Genomic DNA, 23,913 nt, shown 5'->3' with positions numbered 1-23,913 from the left:
CCAAAATCACTGCAGATGGTGACGGCAGCCTTGAAATCAAAAGACACTTGCTCCTTTGAAGAAAAGCTATGACCAACCTAGACAGTATATTAAAAAGCAGAAACATTACTTTGGCAATAAAGGTCTGTCTAGTCAAAGCTATGGTTTTTCCAGTGGTCAGGATGGATGTGAGAGTTGGACTATAAAGGAAGCTGAGCGCCAAAGAATTGATGCTTTTTAGCTGTGGTGTTGGAGAAGACTCTTGAGAGTCCCTTGGACTGCAAGGAGATCCACCCAGTTAATCTTAAAGGAGATCAGTCCTGAATATTCATTGGAAGGACTGATGCTGAAGCTGAAGCTCCAATACTTTGGCCACCTGATGTGAAGAACTGACTCACTGGAAAAGACCCAGATGGTGGGAAAGATTGAAGGCAGGAGGAGAAGGGGACGACAGAGGATGAGATGGTTTGATGGCATCACCGATGCGATGGACATGAGTTTGAGCAAGCTCCAGTATTTGGTGATGGACAGGGAAGCCTGGCATGCTGCAGTCCATGGGGTTGCAAAGAGTCGGAGACGACTGAGCGACTGAACTGAAGTGAAATGGACGATGAAGGTAAAACTAAAATCAATTCAGCTTCTCATTAGGAATGGGGAAAGAGAGGCGCAACTAACTGCAGCCAAGAGGCTTTAATTAGTCCTGACACATGGAGAACTGAGCTGGTGGCAGTACCCAACCAACCAGGTGCTAGCTTATAGTGAGTGTCCCCACCAGCTCTTCTGGACTCAACTTCACCATTCTCATCATATTGGCACACACAGAGACACACACACATTTCCATCAGCCCACTGGATGGGACCAAGAAACACAGCCATGGCAAAATTTCAGATCCGAGGGGTAGATTTCCGTGGCTACCTTCATTATGGAGAATAAAAAGTTTAAAAGTTGATGCTGCTCTCGCGTTCCTCCCACTGACAGTAATGATACCAAGGAGATACCCAGTGCTTCACAGACTCTTGTGTGCAGACAAACCACCTGGAGAAAGTGTTCAATGCAGATTCCAGCTCAGCAGGTCTGGGGTGGGACCTGGGATTCTGCATTTCTGACAAGTTCCTTGTAGATACTGAAGCTGCTGGTGCCCAGATCACACTCTGGGGAGCAGTGAACATGGAGACACTGAGAATTAGATGAGGAGCAGATCCAAAATTCCCTGTGAAAAGCCAGTGAGTGGTGATGGCATGGGCAGAGAGCAGGTGGTACAAAGCCCTACACAGTAACCAGGCAGGAAATGGACCACAGTCTCTCCTCTCTGTCCAGATTCCTGCAGATACACATGAACACACTGAACAGAAAACTGCATATAAGGAGTAAAGGGACTCACAAGCTGAAGGGTAGTGGGAGGAAACACGGCTTTTGCTGATATATGATAAATCCCATTTTTCCCTGTTAAACGTTAAAGTAAGTGTTAGTTGCTCAGTTGTGTCTGACTCTTTGCAGCCCCATGGACTGCAGCCTGCCAGGCTCCTCTGTCCATGGAATTTTCAAGGCAAGAATGCTGGAGCGGGTTGCCACTTCCTTCTCTAGGAGAACTGGTTAATGCTCACAGATGTGTGTTTGTTGACTTTTTTCTTTCTTCATCATTTCTCTGGTTACCTTGTTGAACTCTCTTATCTATTCAAAGAGTTTTTGATGGCTTTTGATATTCAGGTTACACAATCGTCTGCAAATAATGAACAAGATCTTGTTCTTTTGTGTTCCTGGGACTCATTTATTTTTTCTTTTCCTATTGCATCCAGGGCTTCTAATACAATGTTAAATTCCAGCTTACTGAGACTATGTGGCTAAGGCATCTGAAAATGTTTAGATCTAAGCTCTTGGAGTCAGAGACCCTTAACATTCCAATGCCTACTCCCTTCCAGAGTGAATTCTGTCTCCTTTCATTATAGGTTTCGATGGTGCTCTGCCCGTGGGGTGCTTTAGACTTTGGCATAATGAGAGGAAGAGTCCTCAAAAGTCCTATGGGGGCAAGGTGCTGGCAGAACACTCTCTACGTTTGACAGCCTTCTTTAAGGAGACATTCTGATTTCTGTCTAGTTCTTCCAGCTGATCACTAGGATAGAAAAGGAAGAGATTCAGGGCAGACACTTTGATTAAAAACAAAGGCTTTACCTTCCTGGACTTGTAGTCTTGTAGTTTCTGTGACCTAAAGAAATCCAGAATCCTAGCAATTCAGTTAGCCCCACCCCCAAATTGAAAGGGCCTCCTTACTGTTAATGCAAAGCCAAATGTAAGCAAATGAATACTACTGGCCAGTGTAATATTGATGGATAAAAGCTACCAAGGAAAAAGTATTTAAGAAAGAATTTGGATGGCAGAGACAGAAAGTATATGTGATCATCCCTTTTAAACTGAATATTTTTGTTATGACTTATAAGAATTATAAGAGTAGTTACTGGGCAGGTCTACAAAAGTCTCCCATACAAGGAAGGGGATGAGATAAGGACCCGTGAATGCAGCATGTACACTTAAGACTTCAGAACCGGTTCTTCATCTGAACAGTGCAAGTGCAGTGCATACTGAGTCTCTGCTACGTTTAATAGGCAGCTGAGTACCAGCTTCATCCTGAGCGCGCAAGTGGCCTTTCTCTAGGAAGCGGTAAATGATGATGTGGTAGTTGTCTCCCCAGGAAAGATCTTCCCTCTTTAGTAGAAAGCAAGATTTTTGCCTCTCTCACCAAAACTTAAGATGACCAATGACCCAAAGTACACGTAAAGCGGAGAGAGATAAAACGTTTTTTAAAAGAAGCAGAAGATGGGGAAAGGGCTAAGGAGGCAAAGCAAAGCAGCTTAAGTTCTGAGCAGCAGTGGCATAAGAATGTGGATAATATCTGGGTAAAGATTATGGACGTAGTATCCATATAACAAAAAAACTAGTGGAGTGAAAAAACCTGAAATGTTTTAAAGTAAAATAAATACTGTGGTGTACTGAAAGGATTACTTTAAAGTAGAGGCATCTGTGCTGATATATGGGGGACCCTGTCTCTCCTGCATCCATGCTTCCAGCCTCTGGGTATCATAGCTTCTCAAGTGCAACCCTACAAATTGGGAGCCACTGGGCCCTGAATTGGAAAGAAACGAGAAGCCCTTCAGCAAAGATGTACTGTGTGTCTTCAAACTGGCAAATCAGTCTGTCTGCTACTTTTTCATGAAGCAATACCTTCTACCTGGCATGATATTGTCTGTCTCAATGTTTTGTCTTTATATGGTATAATGGTTACTATCAATTGTTTTGCAACAAAAATATACTGTCCATCCCTCATTTAAAGTCTTCTTGTTAGTTAATGTGTTAGACAAAAAGTGCATTTCCATTTTTTGTATTAACAAGAGCTTCAATGGGTTTCACTGAAAACACTTTCTTGTACATGTAGAGAAAAAAAAGTTAATTTTAGTTTTCAGAAAAATTGGAACATTTATGTGTTCTGAAATATATTTATCTTGGGCTTAAGCAAGTTTTGTCAACTAGTTTTGGTTGTTGAGTGAATCACATTCTAAAATTAGTTCTGAGCTTGTTACAAAAATAAAAAGTAAAAATTTAACCTGTCATCCCATTGGCCTAATATGCACTATGCTTTCACCCAGGAACTCCAGTGTTGTGCTTATTGTCAAAATATTCTGTTCAAACCTACATATTTTTCTTACATGCAATCCATTAAAAGACAAAAATAAGGCTTTCCCAGTCCATGCAAAAGTATGAGAAAAAGTTAGCGATGGCGAATCCAACTATAGGGTGGTAAACTCAATCCATTCTCTTTCTATTTCTTACAAGTAAATAGAAAAAAAAAAAAAAAGATAAGTACCTTAAATATCATCTTGCAAAACACAGACACATTTAATTAAGTGAATATATTATCAAATTCACACACATACACAAACCCAGAGCTACACATCACAGCAAGAAACCAACAAAAAAGCAGTGTGCAAAGCCAATGAGGAAATGCATGGACACACGGGGGCAGCAGCTGATTTTTGCACCTGGTAAAGCCATCATGAAAGATCAGCAGGTCAGAAGCAAAGCAAATGGGGGTGCAGGATGCAGGCATGCAATGAGGATGCTGGAGGAAGCAAGCCACTGCACACAGACTGATGGAGTTAATGTATGAAAAAGCTTACTTCATTTAGAAAGCTCACTAATTGGTCTACCGTTAAATAATCAGTTTTGTCTCCATTGCTGAAAAGAAATTTATTAGAAAAAGTAAGTTTTGGTATATGATGCTACAGGAGGTACGATTTACATGTTGACATTTTTTGTCGATAATTCTAAACTTATTTTTCTAAACCTGAAGTAGTGGTGAACTCTTAAAATGGCCAGAGACTGTTTGTAAAGAAAACAAAAAACAAAAAACACCCAACAACAGCAAAGGCAAGAAATCACTCCCCCGAACTTACAGAAAATGTCTGCAATCCTTCTTTTGCATTATCCAAAGGCATTATTATAAAACAACATGTAAGTCATCCATTTGAAATAATTGGAATGAATGGACTTTTGAACAACATAATAACATTCCAAATCGAATCTAGTTAGTTCACATAACGGGTTAATACCTAAAGGAGCAGGTTAACGTTGTAGGTAGTTAGTAAAAGCCAATGCAGGGAGAGGAGGGGAGGGGGGAGGTTCCAGGTGCTGCAACCAACTTTTGTAAAAGTTTCTCAAAAAATCAGAGGGAACTTTTACACCAAATAAACTAAGGGGTGAAAATGTAACCCTGACTAGACATTCCTAGATACTGTCAACATATTATATGAAGATATTAGGACAAAAAATGTTTTTAAAGTCTAAAAGAGCAAGGACAACTTCGATGTGACACTTCTCATAAATGGAACTTACATTTTTTTGAAAAGATCCTCTATATCTGTTCGAGGACAAATCTTTTGTGTCAGTTCATAGAACTTTTCGTAAGTAAATGCGGCAGGCTCAATTTCATCATTCTGGAAAGAACAGAAGCATTGTCATAAATCAGGCACCGTCCTCTCTCCTTGGAGGATATACAGAATCGACAGGTTCATGAAGCAGAGTGAAGACTTCTTGCAATCCCAGGGTTTTCATCTCTGACTCTTCCAGAGAGGAGCCAGAAGATCCAACCGCGGGCCAGCCGACTAGACTGCGGCGCATGTAAAGCAGTGTTTCTAGTTACCATGGTTTGGATGTTCAAACACTGGCCACAGCTGGGCTTGCTCTGGGAGATACTCCATAGAACAAACACACAGAAATATTTCTTTCTCCTCTCCTTGAAGGAACAATGCAACTACTTGCCACAAGAGTGCTGACTAAATCAAACCCAGCATTTTCTTATGCTTATTTTGTGAATTTTTACAGGCAACATAAAAGGAGTTCTGCAAGAGTTTACTTTTCATACTGAACCTTATATTTCAAATAGGATTTGTTAAGACAGTAACAGCCTAAATCTTTCTTGCAGTTAATACATTCATTGCAACTATTTTATTTTTAAAATTTATTTCAATGCAACTATTTTAAATCCAAAGGGCCACAAACTCAAATGTTTTGCTTGGGGAGAGGGGCTTCATAAAATATCGCACAGCTGTCCTGAAGAACTTAATTTATGAGCCATTTTTCATGCTGACATTGTGCATGGTTCTGCTAATGTTGATGGGCTTCTATAAAACAAGCTTTCAATAAGTTGTGTGAAAGAGCATCCTGCTGTCATTTCCTTTTCTTAATAAAGTTGACAGGCACATTTGGAAATACGCTATTTGAATACTATAATGTTTAGGTTAAAATGCCCAGAAAACAAAAGGAAGGAAGGATAGAAGGGAAGAGAATAAAGGAAAAATTAACTGTACTATATGTGACTGAACCTAATTCTGAATCTAACTGAATCAGTTTAATATAAATAATCTTACTTATTACATGAGGACAAAAATACACAAAGCCGGTTTTAGAAAAACGTTATTAAATTAATGAATACCTTTCCACTGGGAAGACCTAGCTCCTTGAGTGCTTGAAAGATCACCTTTTCTGTTTTCCCCGATGCAAAGGTTCTAGTAATACTAGGGCAGAAAAGGAAAAAAAAAAAGTTGCTATTAATTCTGTTTTCTCTGATGGAAAGATCCAAGTAAAACTAAGGATGGTGGGGTAGAAGAAAAGAAAAAGGAAAATAAAATTATTTCTCATTTCTGGGTATTTTTCACTCCCCAGCCTGGCTCCTGCAATGGCCCTCTGCTGCCCAGAGCTGGTTGTGCCAGTCAGGTGACTTGATTCTAAGACAGTCCCCCGGGCTACTTGTGAACATACGCATCCAGGATCCAGACCACTGGACAACCACAGTAATAAATTTTGATCCTATCAATTTGCTTTCTTAGGAACAAGGGATGCGGCAGATGAACCAGCAGCTCTAGAAGAGAAGCTCATGGTGACTTGGGGACAGGACGGAGGCCCCTTAGGACCCGGCCCACGCCTGGGCTCATCCTTTTCTGGCCCCACACTGCAGCTGACATGCATTATGAGACATATTTCATTTGTATGTTTTTTCTGTTTTTCAAGCCAAGCACCCATGTGCTACTCTGACATGTCAGCTGCCTCAAGGATTGGGGACTTCATTAAGAAAGTGACAGATATGAAAAGGGAGGCAGGGGAACAATTATTCAGTGTTTCAGCAGAATCTTGGCACTACCCTGAGATGTGGTATTTTTGAATAATGGTGGTGCCTTTGAACTACTATGGCGTGCATCAAGGCTAGGAAAATGGATAACACCTTAAGGAGTGTATTTCCTGATGATGATCAGAGTAGGAGAGAGACTCCTGACTAAAACACTGCTAACACTCAGAATGCACACAGCTGAGGAGAGGACTGAGACCCTGGAATCCACACTCGACTCTGAGCCATATCTGCACCACCCAAAGAGCCTTCATTCACTGCCTGAGTGGAAGTTCAGGTAGTTGGTCACCATAACGACATAAATCAGAAGTTCAGCCACTGGGGGAAGAGAGAGCTGACTTCTGCATGCGGTGTGGCTGTGGAACACCTTCCCAGGAGCACAGGACGGTGAGCCTCCCCGCCTCAGCTTGTCCTGCGCCCTGCCATTCACGGAAGTGGAGGCCAGCCATGGGCGAGCACTGACCGGTCCCCCTCAATCAGGGGGAGAAGGTGCCCCTTCCACTGCAGTGACTGCCTCAAGGAGAGACTAGAAGAACCAGCTACAGGTCAGTGAACCGCTGCGCATTCATTCAAAACTTTACTGTTTCATACTCAGTCTAAGAATACCTCAGGAAGTGCACTTTTAAGAGAGTTTGAGACAACTGTATCCAAACATAGGGAGGCCTATGAATTCTCTTTCACAGACCGGCAGACAAGGTGGAGCATACATGTTTATTAAACCAGTTTCAGGGCAGAGGGTGCTATGCCCACATTTTCCCACCTCTCGAGAGTTCATGCAATTTTCATACATTGGATTAAGAAGTACTTTATCTGCCCTTTATAATGTAGGGGAAAGTAGCTGCTCATTTTGTCATTTTTGAAAAAGAATATGTATGTGTTAGGGCTGCCCAGGTGGTTCAGTGGTCACGAGTCCGTCTGTCCATGCAGGACACTTCAGCTTGATCCCCGGCAGACAACGCGGTGTTGGGGAGATGGTGCGGCAGGGAGGGGAGAGTCTGCAGGAAGAGAATGCTGGCTGGGGCTTGGGAAAATGACACGAAGCAGAGAGCAGGACAAGGACATCTCTCAGGAGTAGGAGGTGAAGAATTTGTGGGGGACAGAGAAACTGAGACAGACAAAACAGGGTGTCCAGGGCCACGAAGGAGGAAAATCCATGTGGGAAGACATCAGTGAGGGCAAAGTCAGAGCCCAGAGGCATGACTATTGAGAAGATAATAAAGGCAAGAGCTGGGAACTCCCTGGCTGTCCAAGTTAGGACTCCAGGCTTCCACTTCAGGGGACATGAGTGTGATTCTCGGTTATGGAACTAAGATCCCGCATGCTGTATGGCAGGTGTAAGTGCATAAATGAATAGATAAATAAAGACAAGAGGTGACGGCCAGAAGAGCTTGTTCTCAGGCCTATCTTTGCAGGAGGGGACAAGAAAAAACAAGAGAAGGAAGGGAAAGAGACCATCCCCCTGAAGGTAAGGGGTCAAGGAGGGGGCTGCCTTCTCTCCAGGCAGCTTGCAGAGTTATTCTTGGGCCTTAAATGGATTTGGCTTGGGAGTGAGGAGGGTTGTGGAGCAAAGGTGAATCCTCTGATTTTCCAGAGATCCAATATTTAGCCAGGAGAAACACACTTATCACAGGTTGAGAGAAACACACTTATCACAGGCTGGGAGCATTCAGATAGCATCAGAGGGCATTTCTTTGGCAGGCAGAGTATGTATAAAGGACTGTGATTCATGCAACCCTTTATACACAGCCCCACAGAGCACAGCTCAGCGCTTCACTGCAAATCGGTGTTCAGTGAGCGTCTTGATACCCTCAAGTGCTGCCCAGTCCTATCCGATTAAATTCCCTGTTCCAGGAGACCTTACAGACAGCAATGACTAGAAGCTGAGTCTCCCTCTGCCCCCAAAGGCTCTACAATCCATCCAGCGGTGTTAACACTAGCTGTGCGGTCAAGGAGGAGCAGGAAGGGAAGCCCCACAGATCCAGACCCTCACTGCAGCAGGCCGGGCCTTCGGGATGTGGACGGATTATGTGGGCACTGGGCTGTAGGGACCACTCTCGAGGTCTCAGCCCTCTTAACGCACACTCTCCTTTGGGACTTCTTCTAAAAGGAAAAATATACATAAGAAGAGTGAGTTTCAAAGCTTTGGTCTGGGTGGGAAGGTACACTGAACATAGTGTGCAGGTTTGGGAGAAAGGCAGATGGCGGAAGAGAGGCACAGAGAAAGAAAGGAGGCACGGCGCAGAAAGAGCTTTCTTCCCCTGTGCCTTAATTCTTCTGAGACATTAAGCATCAGTTACAACGGCCGAAAGGGGCCACGCTCAACCTGATCTAAGGGCTGTGAAGCCAGATCTCCTCTAACGTCACACACACTACACTAACAGTTTCCATTTTAAATCTTCAGAGTGACAGTGATGAAACGGCATTCTAACGTGTTTACTCTTCGTATCCATTAAAACATTCAGAACAATTTCCACCTTGCCCTTGGCAGCTCATCCACACAAAGATTTATCCGCTTTTCACTGGCTCGATATCAATTCTCCTTCAACTCTGTCAAACTGCCCCCAGACCACAGATGTCCCATGTCAAACACCTGCTAATACTGGCAGCCGCCCCAGAGTTCACGTCAGAGAGCCGTAAAGAGGATGACAAAATATCCGGGCTATTGCTACGAAAAGAGGCGGGCAATAATTTTGTTTGTGAACAGGCTGGATCAGAATTCCAAGCTTGGAGAACAAAGGCTTGATTAGTAGGATGTGTACAAATGACACCAGTATTGCTGGTTAGGAGTGCTCTGATCACAATCTCTGTGTTTCTCCTTTGCCCATTTCCTGAACCTTTTCTTAGAAGAAAAATCAGGAGAGCAAGGTATGTAAAAACAGACCCAACTTACATTGCTGGTCTTCACACTGCTATTTGTTCCAAGTTTGGACTTATTACTTCAGCGTGTATGTGTCTGACTCTCTGTGACCCCAGGAACTGTAACCATCCAGGCTTCTCTGCTCGTGGGATTCTCCAGGCAAGAAGAGTGGAGCCAGCTGTCATTTCCTTTTCCAGGGGATCTTCCCGACTCAGGGATCAAACTCTCCTCTCTTGTGCCTCTGGCATTGGCAGGTAGATTCTTTACCACTGCGCCAGCTGGGAAGCCCTACTACTTCCATACTTATTTTTAAATAAAAATGCACTAAATATTTGGCAACAGCTGTAGGATCCCAGGGATGGCGGAGCCTGGTGGGCTGCCATCTATCGGGTCGCACAGAGTTGGACACGACTGAAATGACTTAGCAGTAGCAGTAGCAGTAGGATCCTGAGATACGTTAAAATCATTACCCTGCTATTCTCAATAGAGCAAAGGGTTTTATTTAAGATAAGGATGAGTGTAAAGTGTCTTTGCCAACAAACACTGATCAAGGGTTTTTAAGATTTTTTTTTGAGGCGGACCATTTCTTAAAAGTTATTATTGAATTTGTAACAATACTGTCTCTGTTTTATGGTTTGTTTTTTTGGCCACTAGGCATGTGGGATCTTACCTCCTTAACCAGGGATTGAACCTGCAGCCCTTGCAATTCAAAGGTGTGAAGCTTTAACCACTGGACTCTCAGGGAAGTCCCTGGCAGGGCTTTTTTAAAAACTTCTAAAGTAAATGCAAAATTGACTTGCTTGTAAGTTATTAAATAAAAAACAGAATCCTACATATAGGTTTGTAAAGACCACAACATATGCATGAAGTTGATAACTCTGGAAGCCCTCACTAAAAGGTGAACTAAAGAGATTACTGCCTGGTCTTCTTTACAGCCTGTATGCCCTGTGCTTCCTCATTGACACCTCAGCTGTGTCACATGGATACTGTAGTTCATAACTGCTATCATCCACAGAATTAAGGAAAACGATGATCTCTAGGATAGTTCTATTAAATGTGAAAGGATGCTGAGGGAGACGCCCTCGGGGGAATGCAGAATGGAAGCTTCGAGGCTAGCAGAGAGGGCGGGAAAGGAGAGGCAGAAACGGCCAGTGTGCAGATAGATGCTCCAAGGCTCTCCCCTAAACGCCACGCAAAGGGCACCCACCCTGTGCCCCTCATCCTGACGGTTACAGCCATTCTGAGACAGGCTCCACCTGGTGGCCTGGGTTCTGCCTGTGGCTATTTGCTGGTTGGCTTCTTTGCTAAAGTGTTAGGCAAGAGCTCAACTTGAATGCGAGCCTGGAGAATTCTTGAAGAGAGAGTCGGGGTCTGGGAGCTCATGCTGAGTTCAGGTTCACGACTCTGAATATACTCCTGGCTTCAGATGGGCAGCAGACACCCTGGGGCCCAGCCCAGCTTTTGCAATTACCGTGGAGTGCTTATCACAAACACCAGCCAAAAAGACACTGGGGTGCTGGGTGAAGAGCCCCCATCACTCCCACTGCATGGGCTTCCAATGTACCCACAGGCCAGGAGCAGTCCTAACGCTGGGAGCAGTGGAGCAGAGTGGGGCCCTCGGAGGGCGAGGCCCGTTGGCTTGAGGCTGAAGCACGGCACAGAGGCCATTTCCGGCTCATCGGCTCTTCACTCCTGGCTCCACCAGGCTGTACCGCCTCTTCCCCCTGCCACTGCTACTCTGGGCAGGCTGAAGGGGAAGTGCCAGTCCTGAAGGGGGTGTGGTGGCAGTGCCCATAGGCCCTGGGCACACAGGGCCGGCGGAGCCCAGAATGGGCGGCAATGTCCAGAGGCACCGCACCTCCTACGACACACCCCTACCCCTCTACTGCAGGTGCAGGACAGAAAAGGAACTTCTTTAATTTTAGCAGTGGTTGTTTGGGGCAAGTAGGTGAAAGGTGAAAGAAAGTCAAATTGTCGGTCGCTCAGTTGTGTTCCACTCTTCTTTGACCCCATGGACTGTAGCCCCCCAGGCTCCTCTGTCCACAGAATTTTCCAGGTAAGAATACTGGAGTCAGTTGCCATTTTCTTCTCCAGGGGATCTTCCCCAATGCAGGGATTGAGTCTGGGTCTCCTGCACTGAAGGCAGCTTCTTTATCATCTGAGACACCAGGGAAGCTACTTAAATCCCCAAACCCCACTTATCTGAAAATTAAAAAAACACTCCTACTTTTTCAGAAGTTCTTTATCCGGCTTATTGCTATGCATTCTGAGAAAAAATGCGACTTTACATCCATAAGTGATTTTTACAAAGTAAACACAGCATCTGATAATGTGATTCAAACTAAGATTCCAGAAATACCTGTAACTAAAGCAATTAACAAGTCCTCGTGGGGGGCTTTCTCTGTGGACTGGTATCATGAGGGCCGACCCAGGCTGTGCAGAGCACTCGGGAATAACCGACTTACCTCCTAACTGGAATTTTCCCATTTGTGTTGGTCATAAATGCCAATTTCATCCAGCTGGAAAACAACAGTAACAACTGTTTTAATGTTTATTGGCAGGAACAGCTTCCATCTGGTTAAAAACTTTAAAAGAAAGTTCACTCAAACAAAGACTATTTATTCAGAAAACCAGAGACAATTTCACACCATGAAATAAATTTACTGTTTGTCAGATTTAGCTAATAAAAATATAACTCTCAGTTAAATTCGAACTTCAGATAAATAACAAATACTTTTTTTAAAACTATACGTATGTTCCAAAAATTGCTTAGGATGTATTTATACTAAAACATTATTTGTTACTTATTCAGATTTCACCGAGAGTCCCATATTTTACCTGGCAATCCTAGATGAATTAGGAAATTGGGTGTTTGCCTTAAACACAGCAAATTATAGGCACTTGTTTGGTGACTGTTCTTGTCCTTGACTGCTGCTTTTTAATAATCTACTAAGGGGTTAAGAAAGGCAAGGGCATGGTGACAGCAGCCAGGTTTGTCTGAAGTCAGTGGGACACCCCCGGCTCTCACCCCCCTGCCATCCCAGGGAGCAGTGAAGTGCGAAAGGAGAAGCAGGCAGGCGCAAGCCCTTTGTGACCTACTCCTCATGCAACTGACGGATGGGTGGACACCATCTCCATAAAGGAATCTGGATCCTTAACTTGCCACTGTCAGAGGAGTTCATCAACTCAAACTGATGGTGAGAAATGCTGTGCTTTTCCCAAGCTTTCAGGACTCAGGCGGACCCAGAACACTTATCCTTTGGTGCCAGGGCTGTTCTTTGCTACTGACTCCATTCTCACTGTTCTTGTAAATAATCTAACAATCTGCAGAACATGATGACTTGATAAAGCTTCTGTCTTAAGTCATTGTTCCTCGAAGCACAAATGGCTACCTTTAGGGGCTAGTTTCAGGACCACAGGAGTGAGGCAGTGGGCAGACAGGGAGGGATGGTCACACCAAGCTGTGCTCTCAGCCAGGCTTTGTCCCGAGGCCACTGGGACCTCTGGAGTATGATCTGAGCCAGGCTTGGCGGCAAGAGGGCAGGCTCTGATATCCTGTTTCAGCCTGTCATTGGCCGTGGGCTTCCTTTCTGAAGAAGGGGCGGGGGTGAGGTCAGCCCTCCTCAACCAGGGACATGAAGGGTCAACCCTAAGGGACGCTGTGGATTTTGGTATGGGCAGGGGTCCTGGAGCCAGCCCCTTGGGATACTCGGGGAGGTGGTGATCTACTGGTGATCCCCTGTAGGCAGACGGTGATTCAGAAGCAGGCAGACGTGAGCCCTGAGTGACCTCACCCTCCAGCAGCGGGTGGATGGGTGAACACCAGCGACAGAAAGCAGTCTGGGCGGGACACCCATGAGGGCAGCTAAGATCTGGCATCTGGACACAAGGAATCGGCTCCCCCAGGCCTAAGAGGGCATGCCAGAAGTCTGAGACCCCTTGGGATTCCATGACCTCAAAATATCTGCTGGGTTGCTCTTTCTTTTTAAGAAATCATGCCGGAGCAACTGCAGAGGGAAAGGAGAAGCAGCTGCACAAAAACAGGAAAATGCACGACTGAACAACTCCCCTCTTCTCAGACAACAGGGAAACCCTGCAGTGAGAGCATCAGAATCAAAGCAAGTAATTGTGAGTGAGAGGGAGTGAGGGGCCAAGCACCGGCTTTGCATGGCCTCATTTGCTCTGCGAGGACTCTTACACGTGGTGTCACCACCTTCACACACAGATGAGGACAGTGAGGCACAAGGTAAGAACTTTCCCAAAGTCCTTAGTCAACCAAGTGGCCAACTCGGGGATTATAGCAGAGCCCATGCTCCCAGAGTGCCGTCAAAGGGACCAGAGCAAGACATGGAAGGCCCGGGGGGCACAGCTCTCCTTCCATCGCCCACAATCCGGGGAGTCCCACCCTGGGTGCTGGCCGGGCCCGGCTAAGAGACGCATGCAGCCTGCTCTGTGCCGGCTCTCCACGCACCACCTGCCGCCTGCCCTGGGCCCCGGATCACTGCTTCTCAAACAGGTGGACTGTGGCTTTGGCTAGGGTTTCTACTTGAGTCACGTCACCCATAAAGAACAACTTGATAGGGTTAAAAGCTACCACCTGGCACCTCTCTGAATTTTGGATACAGTGAGCTGGGGTAAGGAAGGCCTGCCTTCTGAAGTTCAAAAGTACCTTTGGATCCCTGACTGCTGGTGAAACAGTCCCTGGGGCCAGTGCTCCTCTCCCTCCGGAGCGGTGGGTGCTTCTGCTGAATGGAGCTGTACTCCCCATCCGTCAGTTTCATAGAGGCTCGAGGTGCACCCAGACCCTAGCTATGGCACCAGGCACACAAAGCTACTATCGGCAGCCTGGGGACACAAAAGCCCAGGCCCACAACCCAGGGGACACTGAGGAGGTGGAGTTCCAGTACCTTCCTGCCACCAACCATTCCCCTCAAATAGATGTTTGGCTGTGGGCATCACACATGTCTGCCAGGTGGCAGGAAGGGGACTGGTGTGTACTGGCCAACAACTTCTCCAAAGTCAGGAGCACAGAGGGCAAGCTGCCTGGTGCATATATGTAGCCTGCATCTCCTGGTCTGCACGTGCTCAGCAGACGCCAAGCACAAAGGCTCACGCAAGCAAAACTCACTGCTTCTTGAGGCATGTCATCGGGCTGACGTTGTTGGCCCTGAAGTTGTGAATGATGGATCTCAGGCCTTCGACCCATTGCTGAAAAAGAAAGAGAAAGTGTTCCTGGTGAGCAAATCCACCGGAGCTAAACCTTATTAGACAGCCCATATCCATTTAGTGGAAGAATAATATCAACTTTTCTTTATCTCCTTCCTGCCACATGCCCATTCGCATCAAACGCTCACATTTTGTGCTTCCATAAACTGCTTTCACTCATTCCATGAAGATAAATATGGCACACACAGTGTCGTTAAACACTGGGCTGTCATGAAGGAATGCTGCCCACTGGCTGACTGGCTACGTCTTCTATTTGCAGCCTGCTGAAATGTAAGTCCCTTCAGCTGCCAGCAATCTTTACTATTTCTAAAGCAACACTATACAATACATGGTGACATGTTTAATTACTCTTGTTTTAGAGGATGAATATATTAGGGGTTCATCCATTTTATTGTGGGGTTCTATTTCAGTGTAAGCATTTGTTACCTCTCTCACCTGTCTGTGTTTTCCAGTAAAGCCTCAAAAAGTAAAGCAGGCATTGACTGCCAGGATACCAGGAAGGAAGCGATGTGCTTGCATAGTTTCTGTAGAAGGCCTTGGACCTCAGTGTTAGTTTACAATATCACTCCAAGGATTTACAAGGACGAGTGAAGAAACCCGTGTGCAGCAGTGAAGGAATTTAGGTTTCCCAAGGGCATTTGACTAGAAAAGGCTGGCCTGCGAATTAAGGCCAACTCTGCTCGTGGGCCCAATAACAGATGCCAGTGACGCCATGCCAGGCTTCTAAAATAGAGTCACACTCTTGGCAAAAGGCTCTGTAGCAAATTCATAGTACTGGGGGCTCAAACAGAACTGGGGCCCGCACATAAGCCAGCCTTTACCTTCTTAGGTTCAGAGTCTGACTGCTATAGCTCTGTGCTGAGAAGGGAAAGTATTTTCAAATAGTCATGTAGATGTACAGTCTACTTGCCCTGTCCAACATGGCAGCCACTTGCTGCATGTGGCTAAATTAAACTGAATAACAATTAACAAAATTAACTAATTAAATTTCAGCTGAATAAAAATAAAGTTCAGCGTCTTCTGCACTCATCACACTCAAAACCCAGTATGTGCACCATATCAGACAGTGCAAATAAACAACATTTCTGTCATCACCGAAGGTTCCACTGGATAGAACTGCACAGTATTACCAGGTTGAACATGGTCAAGGGATTAAGTCACTTGCAAGGGTCAGAGGTGATGACTGAGTTCTATATGTCTGTGTGGTTTTAATTTTAATTGTGACATAATACATACAATGTGAAATTTATCATTATAACCTTTTATAAGTGATCAGTTAGTAGTATTAAGTAAAAGTCAAATTTTTGCACAACCAACACCTCCAGCCATCTCTAGAACAGTTTTCATCTTGCAGAACTGAAATTTGGTTCAGTTAAACAGAACCATTTAAACAACCATTAAACAACCACTTCCCATTTCCCTCCCCCACGACCCCTGGCAACCACCATTGTCCTTTCTGCTTTCTGACTTTAAGTACTTAAGGTACCTCATCTAAGTGGAACCACGCAGTATTTCAGTGACTGGCTTATTTCACTTAGGTTAATGTCCTCCTCAAGGCTTCTCTGCGTTACAGCAGGTGTCAGAATGTCCTTTCTTTTTAAGGCTGAATAGTATTCCATCGCATGTGTAGACCACATTTGGTTTATCTGTTCATCTATCAGTGGATCCTTGTGTCATCACTAAGACTCCTGCTGCTATGAACATGCGTGTACAAATGTCACCGTAAGTTTCTGCTTTTGATTCTTTTGGATATATACCCAGAAGTGGAATTGCTGGATTGTATGGTAATGTTGCTTTTACGTTTTTTAGAAGCTGCCGTATTACTTTCCACAGCAGCTACATAGTTTTACAGTCTCCCTAACAATGCACAAGGGTTCCAATTTCTCCACAGCCTTACTAAATTCACTATTTTCTGCTTTTGTTGTGTTTTGAGAGGTGCCACCCTAATGGATATGAGTCTATAGGAGAATTTTTGTGCTTTGCTCTTTGAGCCCCAGTCAAACCTAACAGACTTCTGGAGGAGGACTTGGGAGGGATAAGAGGAAAATTTCCTTTCACAAAGGAAAGGAAATTCTGATGACTCTAAATCGCATCGAAAGCCTCAACAAGCATGATGACGAAGTCAGAATTCTGAGGGAGGAGGAAGAAATGAAATACCAGCATTAAAGAAATGCCTCAATTATTTTCCTCATCAGACCTTGCTTCTGCTGTCAGGATAAATATGGGACTCTAACTCCCTGGGGATGATCAAGTATCCTGTGATTGGCCTAACAAGCCGCAGGCCCACAGTTTCCCAAGAAAAGACAGAAAAAGCACAGATAATTTGGTTGGCATGAACTGGGAAGCACCGAAGCCTTGTTACATGTTCCAAAACACAAAACAAAGTCCATGGTTTCCTGCGGGCAAAACAGTGGACCGTTTCTGAGACTGTTCATTGGTTCTTTCAGATCATTCTGATTCAGTTGTTTCTAAAAAGAAACAGAGAGACTGGACTTTGAGGAGGCTTCAGTGACATTCATCCATGTTTTGAAAATACAATGTGGTAACAAATTTGCTTCTTTATTGTGATGGAACAGTCCTTGCGAGTGACCTTTGAGGTCATCGCACCTGTGACGTGGCTCACACCTTACTTAGTAGAAATGCCCCCGTTCCCCTCAAGCACAGGGAGGAAGCTTCAGTTTCTCCTCTTTGCGATACTAAATGTGAGGTCCACAGCCTTGTCCAAGGTCACACAGTGGCCAGTGCAGGGCAGAGGCAATCAGAACTCAGTTGTCTGCCCTTCGTGTGTCTGGGAAATTTGTCCTCAGGGCTCGTCCACATATCTCCTTCCATGATGTGAAAAGATCCATCAACCTTCCCTTATGTCTATTATCTTAATGTACACTTGGCATAATAAGACCAAAAGACTGTGGGAAATATGCTAAATGTTTTGCTTTTTGGTTTTGTTCTTATTAAAACATAAAACAGAGGAAATGCCAGCAGGTGTCAGTAGAACCTTAGAATTTAGTTGTAAAGTTAGAAATGAGATAAATGCATATCAACTTCTTTGAAAGTTTCCAGATTAACAGAAGCAAAAAAAAAAAAAAAAAAGCCAATTTATATATGGTTTTCTGAATTGCTGAAAATAAGCATATATGTAAATAGTCTACATAACACCCCAAAAGACGTATCTTAAAGCCTTGGGCTGCATATTTCTAGAAGGATTATTCCCCGACATGCACTGAGCTCACACAGGGGCTCCTTCTACTCTGGGTGTCTTCCCTTGGGTCGGCGGTCCTGAGTGGGCACACGCAGCCTGGATTCAGGAGAACCAGCCTGCAGAATCCATTCAGCAACGATGTGCAAGCTTCTGTACCTCCTTGGAGGCTGTAATGGCCCTTGTTCTCTCATTTCCCAACTCTTCCAATTCTGTCTAAATTAACTTAAAACTTATTTCAGGCCTTCTAAGGAAGGATCCTTTGAGAGACTCTCGGGGGCCGGTGCTGGATGCCTGGGGAGGGGGAATGTGGGTGGAACCGGAGCTGCCCCTGAACGCACCCTGGGAACTTCCCCCCGCCCCCAACCCCCTCCTCTGGGACCTTTCACACTTCTCTTCGTTATGCAGGCCCCATAGTGTCCATTTTCCAAGCAAATGTCTGGGCCTCACCCTGCAACACTAGGACTCTCATAGACAAAATAATCTCTTTCCCATTAAAAACCAAATGTGGAGAATAACCAAAAAAGAAACCAACTCAGAGACACAGAGACCAGACTGGTGACCGGCAGTGGGCAGGGGGAGAGGTGGGGGCTGGGCGAGCGGGCGGCGTGGACTGCAGGCGTGAGAGGTTCAAGGACAGGCTGCACAACGTGGAGAGGACAGCTGCTATTCTGGAATAACTATAAATGGAAAGTAACCTTTACAATTGTATAAAAGAAAACACAGAAAAAATTTAATGAAAAAATACTCTCTACAGAGGAAAAAGCCCGCAAAAACAAACAAAACCCCCCCCCAATGTATAGAGACACAGACATAACAGACCTAAACCAAAAGATGCATGAATTTACAGAGCACACATCTTGCTTCTTCTCCTTTAAAAACATTTGGCCAATTTTTTAAGGTTATGAATGATATTTAAAAGCTCTGTGTAGAAAAATGCAAAGCAAGAAAGCAAAAAGTAAAGATTACTCCAAATCCCATTACTGATCCTGAGACCTGACAACACTTTGCTGTCTGAGCTTCTAGGCTTTTTCTATGCATGTAGTCCTCCTAAAATAACTGGTCCCTCCAGTCAGCGTCACTTCAAGTAGAGTTGTTTTCCTTCAACACAATCTTATTTCTAGATTCTGTTCCAGAGGCATTCTTCTTGTTTTTGTTGTTCAGTGGTAAGTCATGTCCGATGCTTTGTGACTCCATAATCTCCAGCAGACCAGCCTGCCCTGTCCTTTACTATCTCCCTGAGCTTGTTCAAACTCATGTCTATTGAGTCAGTGATGTCATCCGGCCATCACATCCTCTGTTATCTTCTTCTCCTCTTGCCCTCAGTCTTTCCCAGCATCAGAGTCTTTTTCAATAAATCAGTTCTTTGCATCAGGTGGCCAAAGTATTAGAGCTTCAACTTCAGCACCAGTCCTTCCAATGAATATTCAGAGTTGGTTTCTTTTAGGACTGACTGGTTGGATCTCCTTGCTGTCCAAGGGACTCTCAGGAGTCTTCTCCAGCACCACAGTTTGAAAGCATCCATTCTTCGGTGCTCAGCCTTCTTTATGGTCCAGCTCTCACATCCCTACATGACCACCGGAAAAACCATGGCTTTGACTCTAAGGACTCTGTCGGTAAAGTGATATTCCTGCCTTTAATACACTGTATAGATTTGTCAAAGCTTTTCTTCCAAGGAGCAAGCGTCTTTTAATTTCATGGCTGCAGTCACCATCTGCAGTGATTCTTTCTGGTTTTTAGTCGAGGTAGCAAATTGTCAATGCAAAAACCAGCAGACCCTGTGGCACTCTCTAAATGTGCTATGCAATTTTCTCCAAACGTAAGCTGCGTGAGCATCCTCTCTAACCATACGGTGTTTGCTTTCAAAGAGAAGGCTATAGCGGAGATGGTGGAGGCATCTTAAATTCACAAGTTAATTGAGACTTGCTCCGTAAGGTGTAGTCCGGGGACGAGCAGTGTCAGACTCACCTGGGAATTGTTACAATGCAAACCATCAGGCACCATTTATGAAATCTGCCCCTAGGGCTGGCGAACAATGCTCATGTTCTTAAAGCCTTGGACCCTGGAGTATTTGACCCAGGACTGAGGCAGAGCCTGGTTCAGGAATTAGAAAACCCCAGAGGTAAAAGCTTCCCTGGTGGCTCAGATGGTAAAGAATCCACCTGTAATGTAGGAAACCCGGGTTCAAAGACTAAGTTGGGAAGATCCCCTGGAGGAGAGGATGACAACCCACTCCAGTATTCTTGCCTGGATAAGCCCATGAACAGAGGAGCCTGGCGGACTACAGTCCACGGGGTTGCAAAGAGTCGGACAGGACTGAGCAACTAACCACAGCACAGCACAGGGGTAAAAGCAGGAGAGTGAAGACGCTGGTGATGTAGGCAAGATTTGACCAAAGGATCAGCATTTTACCTTTTGAATGTGCTTATCTGGGAGGCTAAAACCTTCTAAAGTTAAACAGCAGGTCTACCAATACCACAGACCAATGTCCACATCATGTTAAAAAGGAAAAAATAAAACAATTTTTCTCTTCATGTCAACTATTTTCTCCTGGTTCTAATAAGGAGAGAAATAAGTATAGGTAAAAGGTATTGAGTGCTACCCTGGCAAGAGACCACTGTCAGGGCTGAAAACTCCCTCACGGCATGGGACAGGCCAACAGGCAGACAATGACAGTGGTGACAATAAAAATCAGGCAAAGAAAACTGAAAGTCACCTTAACTGCTGCCTCAAAGGTAATAGAGACAGAACAGAATTGCATGCATAATAAAGGAGCTACGCTGGCAATTCTAGACAAAGTCAGTTGATAAAACTCAGGATGAAAGGTTAAATTAAGGAGCCTTTGCAAATCACACGATAGCAAACTACTGAAATAGGGGGCCAAACAGCAACGTGGGTTTTGGAAAAAAAAACATCAGTACATGGAAAACCCCATTAATGATTTCAAAGCCCTTCGAAAGTCAATAATACTTCATTTCAAAGTTTCAAATCCAAGGGAACATTAAGGGGTGAAAAAAAGAACAACGAGAGCCTTTCCCCCTTGACATAGTCTGAGTCTTCCACAAAACAAACCTTTCTATCTGCTCTTCTTTGTACGGATGGGCCTGGATAATATTTATACTTTCCTAGTCAAAATCAGTTTAGGTACTCACAGATAGTCAAAACAGTCTGTCAGCCTGGCTGATTATCTTGACCAGACTAGGTCAAAAAGGACCTCTAAACAGTCACAAGGAAGGAGGGGACACTGTGCTATTCTTGGTCATCACCCAGAAGCTAAAGTGTCAAATTCCCATTCCAAATGGGTTTCTGTTCACTATCATTCCTAAGAGACCATTTTTTCATCACTTAAGTGTAACTCTGGAGCTTCCCAGGTGGCGCTGCGGTAAAGAATCCACCTGCCAAGCAGATGCAGGTTCAATCCTTGGCTCGGGAGGATCCCCTAGAGGAGGAAATGGCAACCCACTCCAGTGTTCTTTCCTGGAAAACTCCATGGACAGAGGAGCCTGATGGGCTACAGTCTATGGGGTCACAAAGAGCCGGACATGACTGAGCACACACAGACACACACACGCCTGACTCTACCCATGACAGTCTGATATCTTGTAACAATGTTCTATTAAAGCTACAGAATCTTGTCCTAAATAACTACACCTCATTCCAGGCATTGACTCCGATAAATATACTGTTGAGAGAATCAGGATATGATACCTCAAAATATGCCATTTTAGCATAAGAATTATTTTGAGCTGAATTCCTGAAATTTCTTATCTGCCTAAAAGCAGAGCCTCCCAACGAAACTGGACTGTCACAAACACTCTCCCCAGAAGCAACACTAATCTTCTCTTTCGGAAGATGAAAAATGGACACCACACCCAAACAAATCATCCAGGACAGCCACACCTCCTGTCTGTCCTCCTCAGGACCCATTTATCTTCCCTAAAAAACATCTGTCCCTTGCCCCCTCTCCACCCCCTCTTAACATGCTATATGAACTCTAAAATCTCACTGCCCTTTGGGGGTTCACTTCTTTCTGTGATGCCCCTGTGCACACAAAATGAAAACTTAATTAATTTGTATGCCTTTTCTCCTGTTAATTTGTCTTGTTGTCAGCCTATTTCATAGACCCAGCCTAAGTCACACATATATATATACATTCAGAATAAATTTATGCTCGTGTTTACTTGCGCTTTCTGAATGAACAACATGATAAAAGCAATACACGATGCTCTTTAATGGCTCAAAAGGCACAGAGCAGCGCCATTCAAAAAGAAAATGGGAGGGGCTTCCCTGGTGGCCCCGTCGTTAAGAATCCACCATGCAATGCAGGGGACATGGGTTTGATTCCCTGTCAGGGAACTAAGATACCACATGCTGCAGAGCAGCTAAGCCTGAGCGCCACACAAGACCCTGCCTAACAGCCGGGATCCCATGTGCAGCAGCTCAGACCCAATGCCGCCAAATAAACATTTTTAAAAGGAAAAGAAAATGAGATGTCTTGTTTATTTTATATAACAATATTTTATATCCATATGGATAACTCTGAAATAATTGAAGAATTATAAGATTTTAAGAGAACACAAAGCATCATTTTATGCTGGTCAGAAACTGCTGGTTTTGTAAGAGTGCATTTTTGGTCTCAACTGTCAGATTTGCAGAATCCTGGTGGTGAGGGATAGGTGAAGAGCTGATGAATTAAAAGGTGTTCATGAAATTGTTTCTGTGGCTGATGCCTGTATTTAAGATCTCTAAGGTCACGTTTTCTCCTGACACATGTCAGTTGACAACACTAGCAAATTAAGCTATGCCAAAATGAATAGTACTCGACATGCAGACAAATGCTACCTGCTGAGGGTCTGAATAAGTATCATCAATCAAGGAGCCTGTCTGTTTATACTTCCAGGCAACATCACTGGTCAGTCCGGGCTGATCAAATGTACAGGTAATCCCACAAACCAAACAGGACTTTCAAGATAAAAAGTACTAAAAATAATTTAAATCAAAGGGTTTGAGTTTCATTATCTAATTTCCTTTCATTTATGGAAAAAATCCCACACTTCCTCTGCTTTATCCCCTAAAAACTGGGGAGGGAAGGAAGAGACATGGCAGCAGGAAAACAAAGACAATAAAAAGGATGTTAATGGTAAAGATGAATGACTGTCTGCATTATATTGTTCTGACACATCTGGGAAAATTATTGGGCTGAGCAATGCCTCTATGACATCATTTGCTGACTTTTTTCTCTGTAAAACAGTAGTTCTGAAACATATTGTGTCTCTTCAATAGGAATGAATGAATGAATGAATGAATGAATGCATACCCATTTGGGAAAAAAGAAACAAAAACAGAATATCCCTCCTCCTGGCTGAGACTGGTATGAGAATATATCACTGCTTATGAGATAGCTATAGTAAAGACATTCTGCTAAACAAGGCTTCTTCATGCTCACTTGACCAAAGAATCTTCTTTGCACGTGGACTTTTTTTTGCGGAAAACACTGTGCAGGCCTCCGATTCCGGGAGCACTGCCCTATGACCACACCTCCCAGAAATAGTGACACTAAACGGTTACCTGAAAAATATAGCAACACCATACTGTGCTGCAAGTGGAAGAGACCAGTCCTCAGATTGGGAGCTGCCGCAGAGGGCGTGAAGAACACAGGGTCTGGAGTGGACCCAGCGCCTGGTTCTAGACACCAGCTTGCCATTTACTGTCTGTGTGAACCTGGGCAAGCTACTCAACTCTCTGGGCCTATTTCTCCCTCTGCAAATGAGAATAATCCATCTCACAGGACTGTTTAGAGAATTAAATGAGATAACGCCCGCCAAGCACTCTCAACTGTATCTAGCATCCAATATGAAATCAAAACTTCACCGCTGCTGTTCCTCTTATAATCATTAGGGGCCAGTAAACTTTATCTGTAAAGAGCCAGGAAATAAATACTTTAGGAACTGGGGGCCACATATGGCTCTCTGTTGCACAGT

The 23,913-nt window shown here is 44.4% G+C and overlaps 1 protein-coding gene across 1 annotated transcript in view; it reads right to left on the bottom strand.

Annotated features, from left to right (window-relative positions):
- Nucleotides 1-23,913, bottom strand: part of PLCB4 (phospholipase C beta 4) — a 291,829-nt gene that overhangs the window by 117,658 nt on the left and 150,258 nt on the right. Inside the window, exons 6-10 of the mRNA XM_052650707.1 lie at nucleotides 14,639-14,718; nucleotides 11,976-12,029; nucleotides 5,964-6,045; nucleotides 4,865-4,965; nucleotides 4,150-4,207 (exon numbers count right to left, since the gene is read on the bottom strand). Coding sequence (XP_052506667.1) covers nucleotides 4,150-4,207; nucleotides 4,865-4,965; nucleotides 5,964-6,045; nucleotides 11,976-12,029; nucleotides 14,639-14,718 — 375 coding nt within the window. The remainder of the gene's footprint in view (nucleotides 1-4,149; nucleotides 4,208-4,864; nucleotides 4,966-5,963; nucleotides 6,046-11,975; nucleotides 12,030-14,638; nucleotides 14,719-23,913) is intronic.

Source organism: Budorcas taxicolor, chromosome 13 (assembly GCF_023091745.1).
Source record: "Budorcas taxicolor isolate Tak-1 chromosome 13, Takin1.1, whole genome shotgun sequence".
NCBI lineage: Eukaryota > Metazoa > Chordata > Mammalia > Artiodactyla > Bovidae > Budorcas > Budorcas taxicolor.
This window is presented reverse-complemented; position numbering and strand designations above follow the sequence as displayed.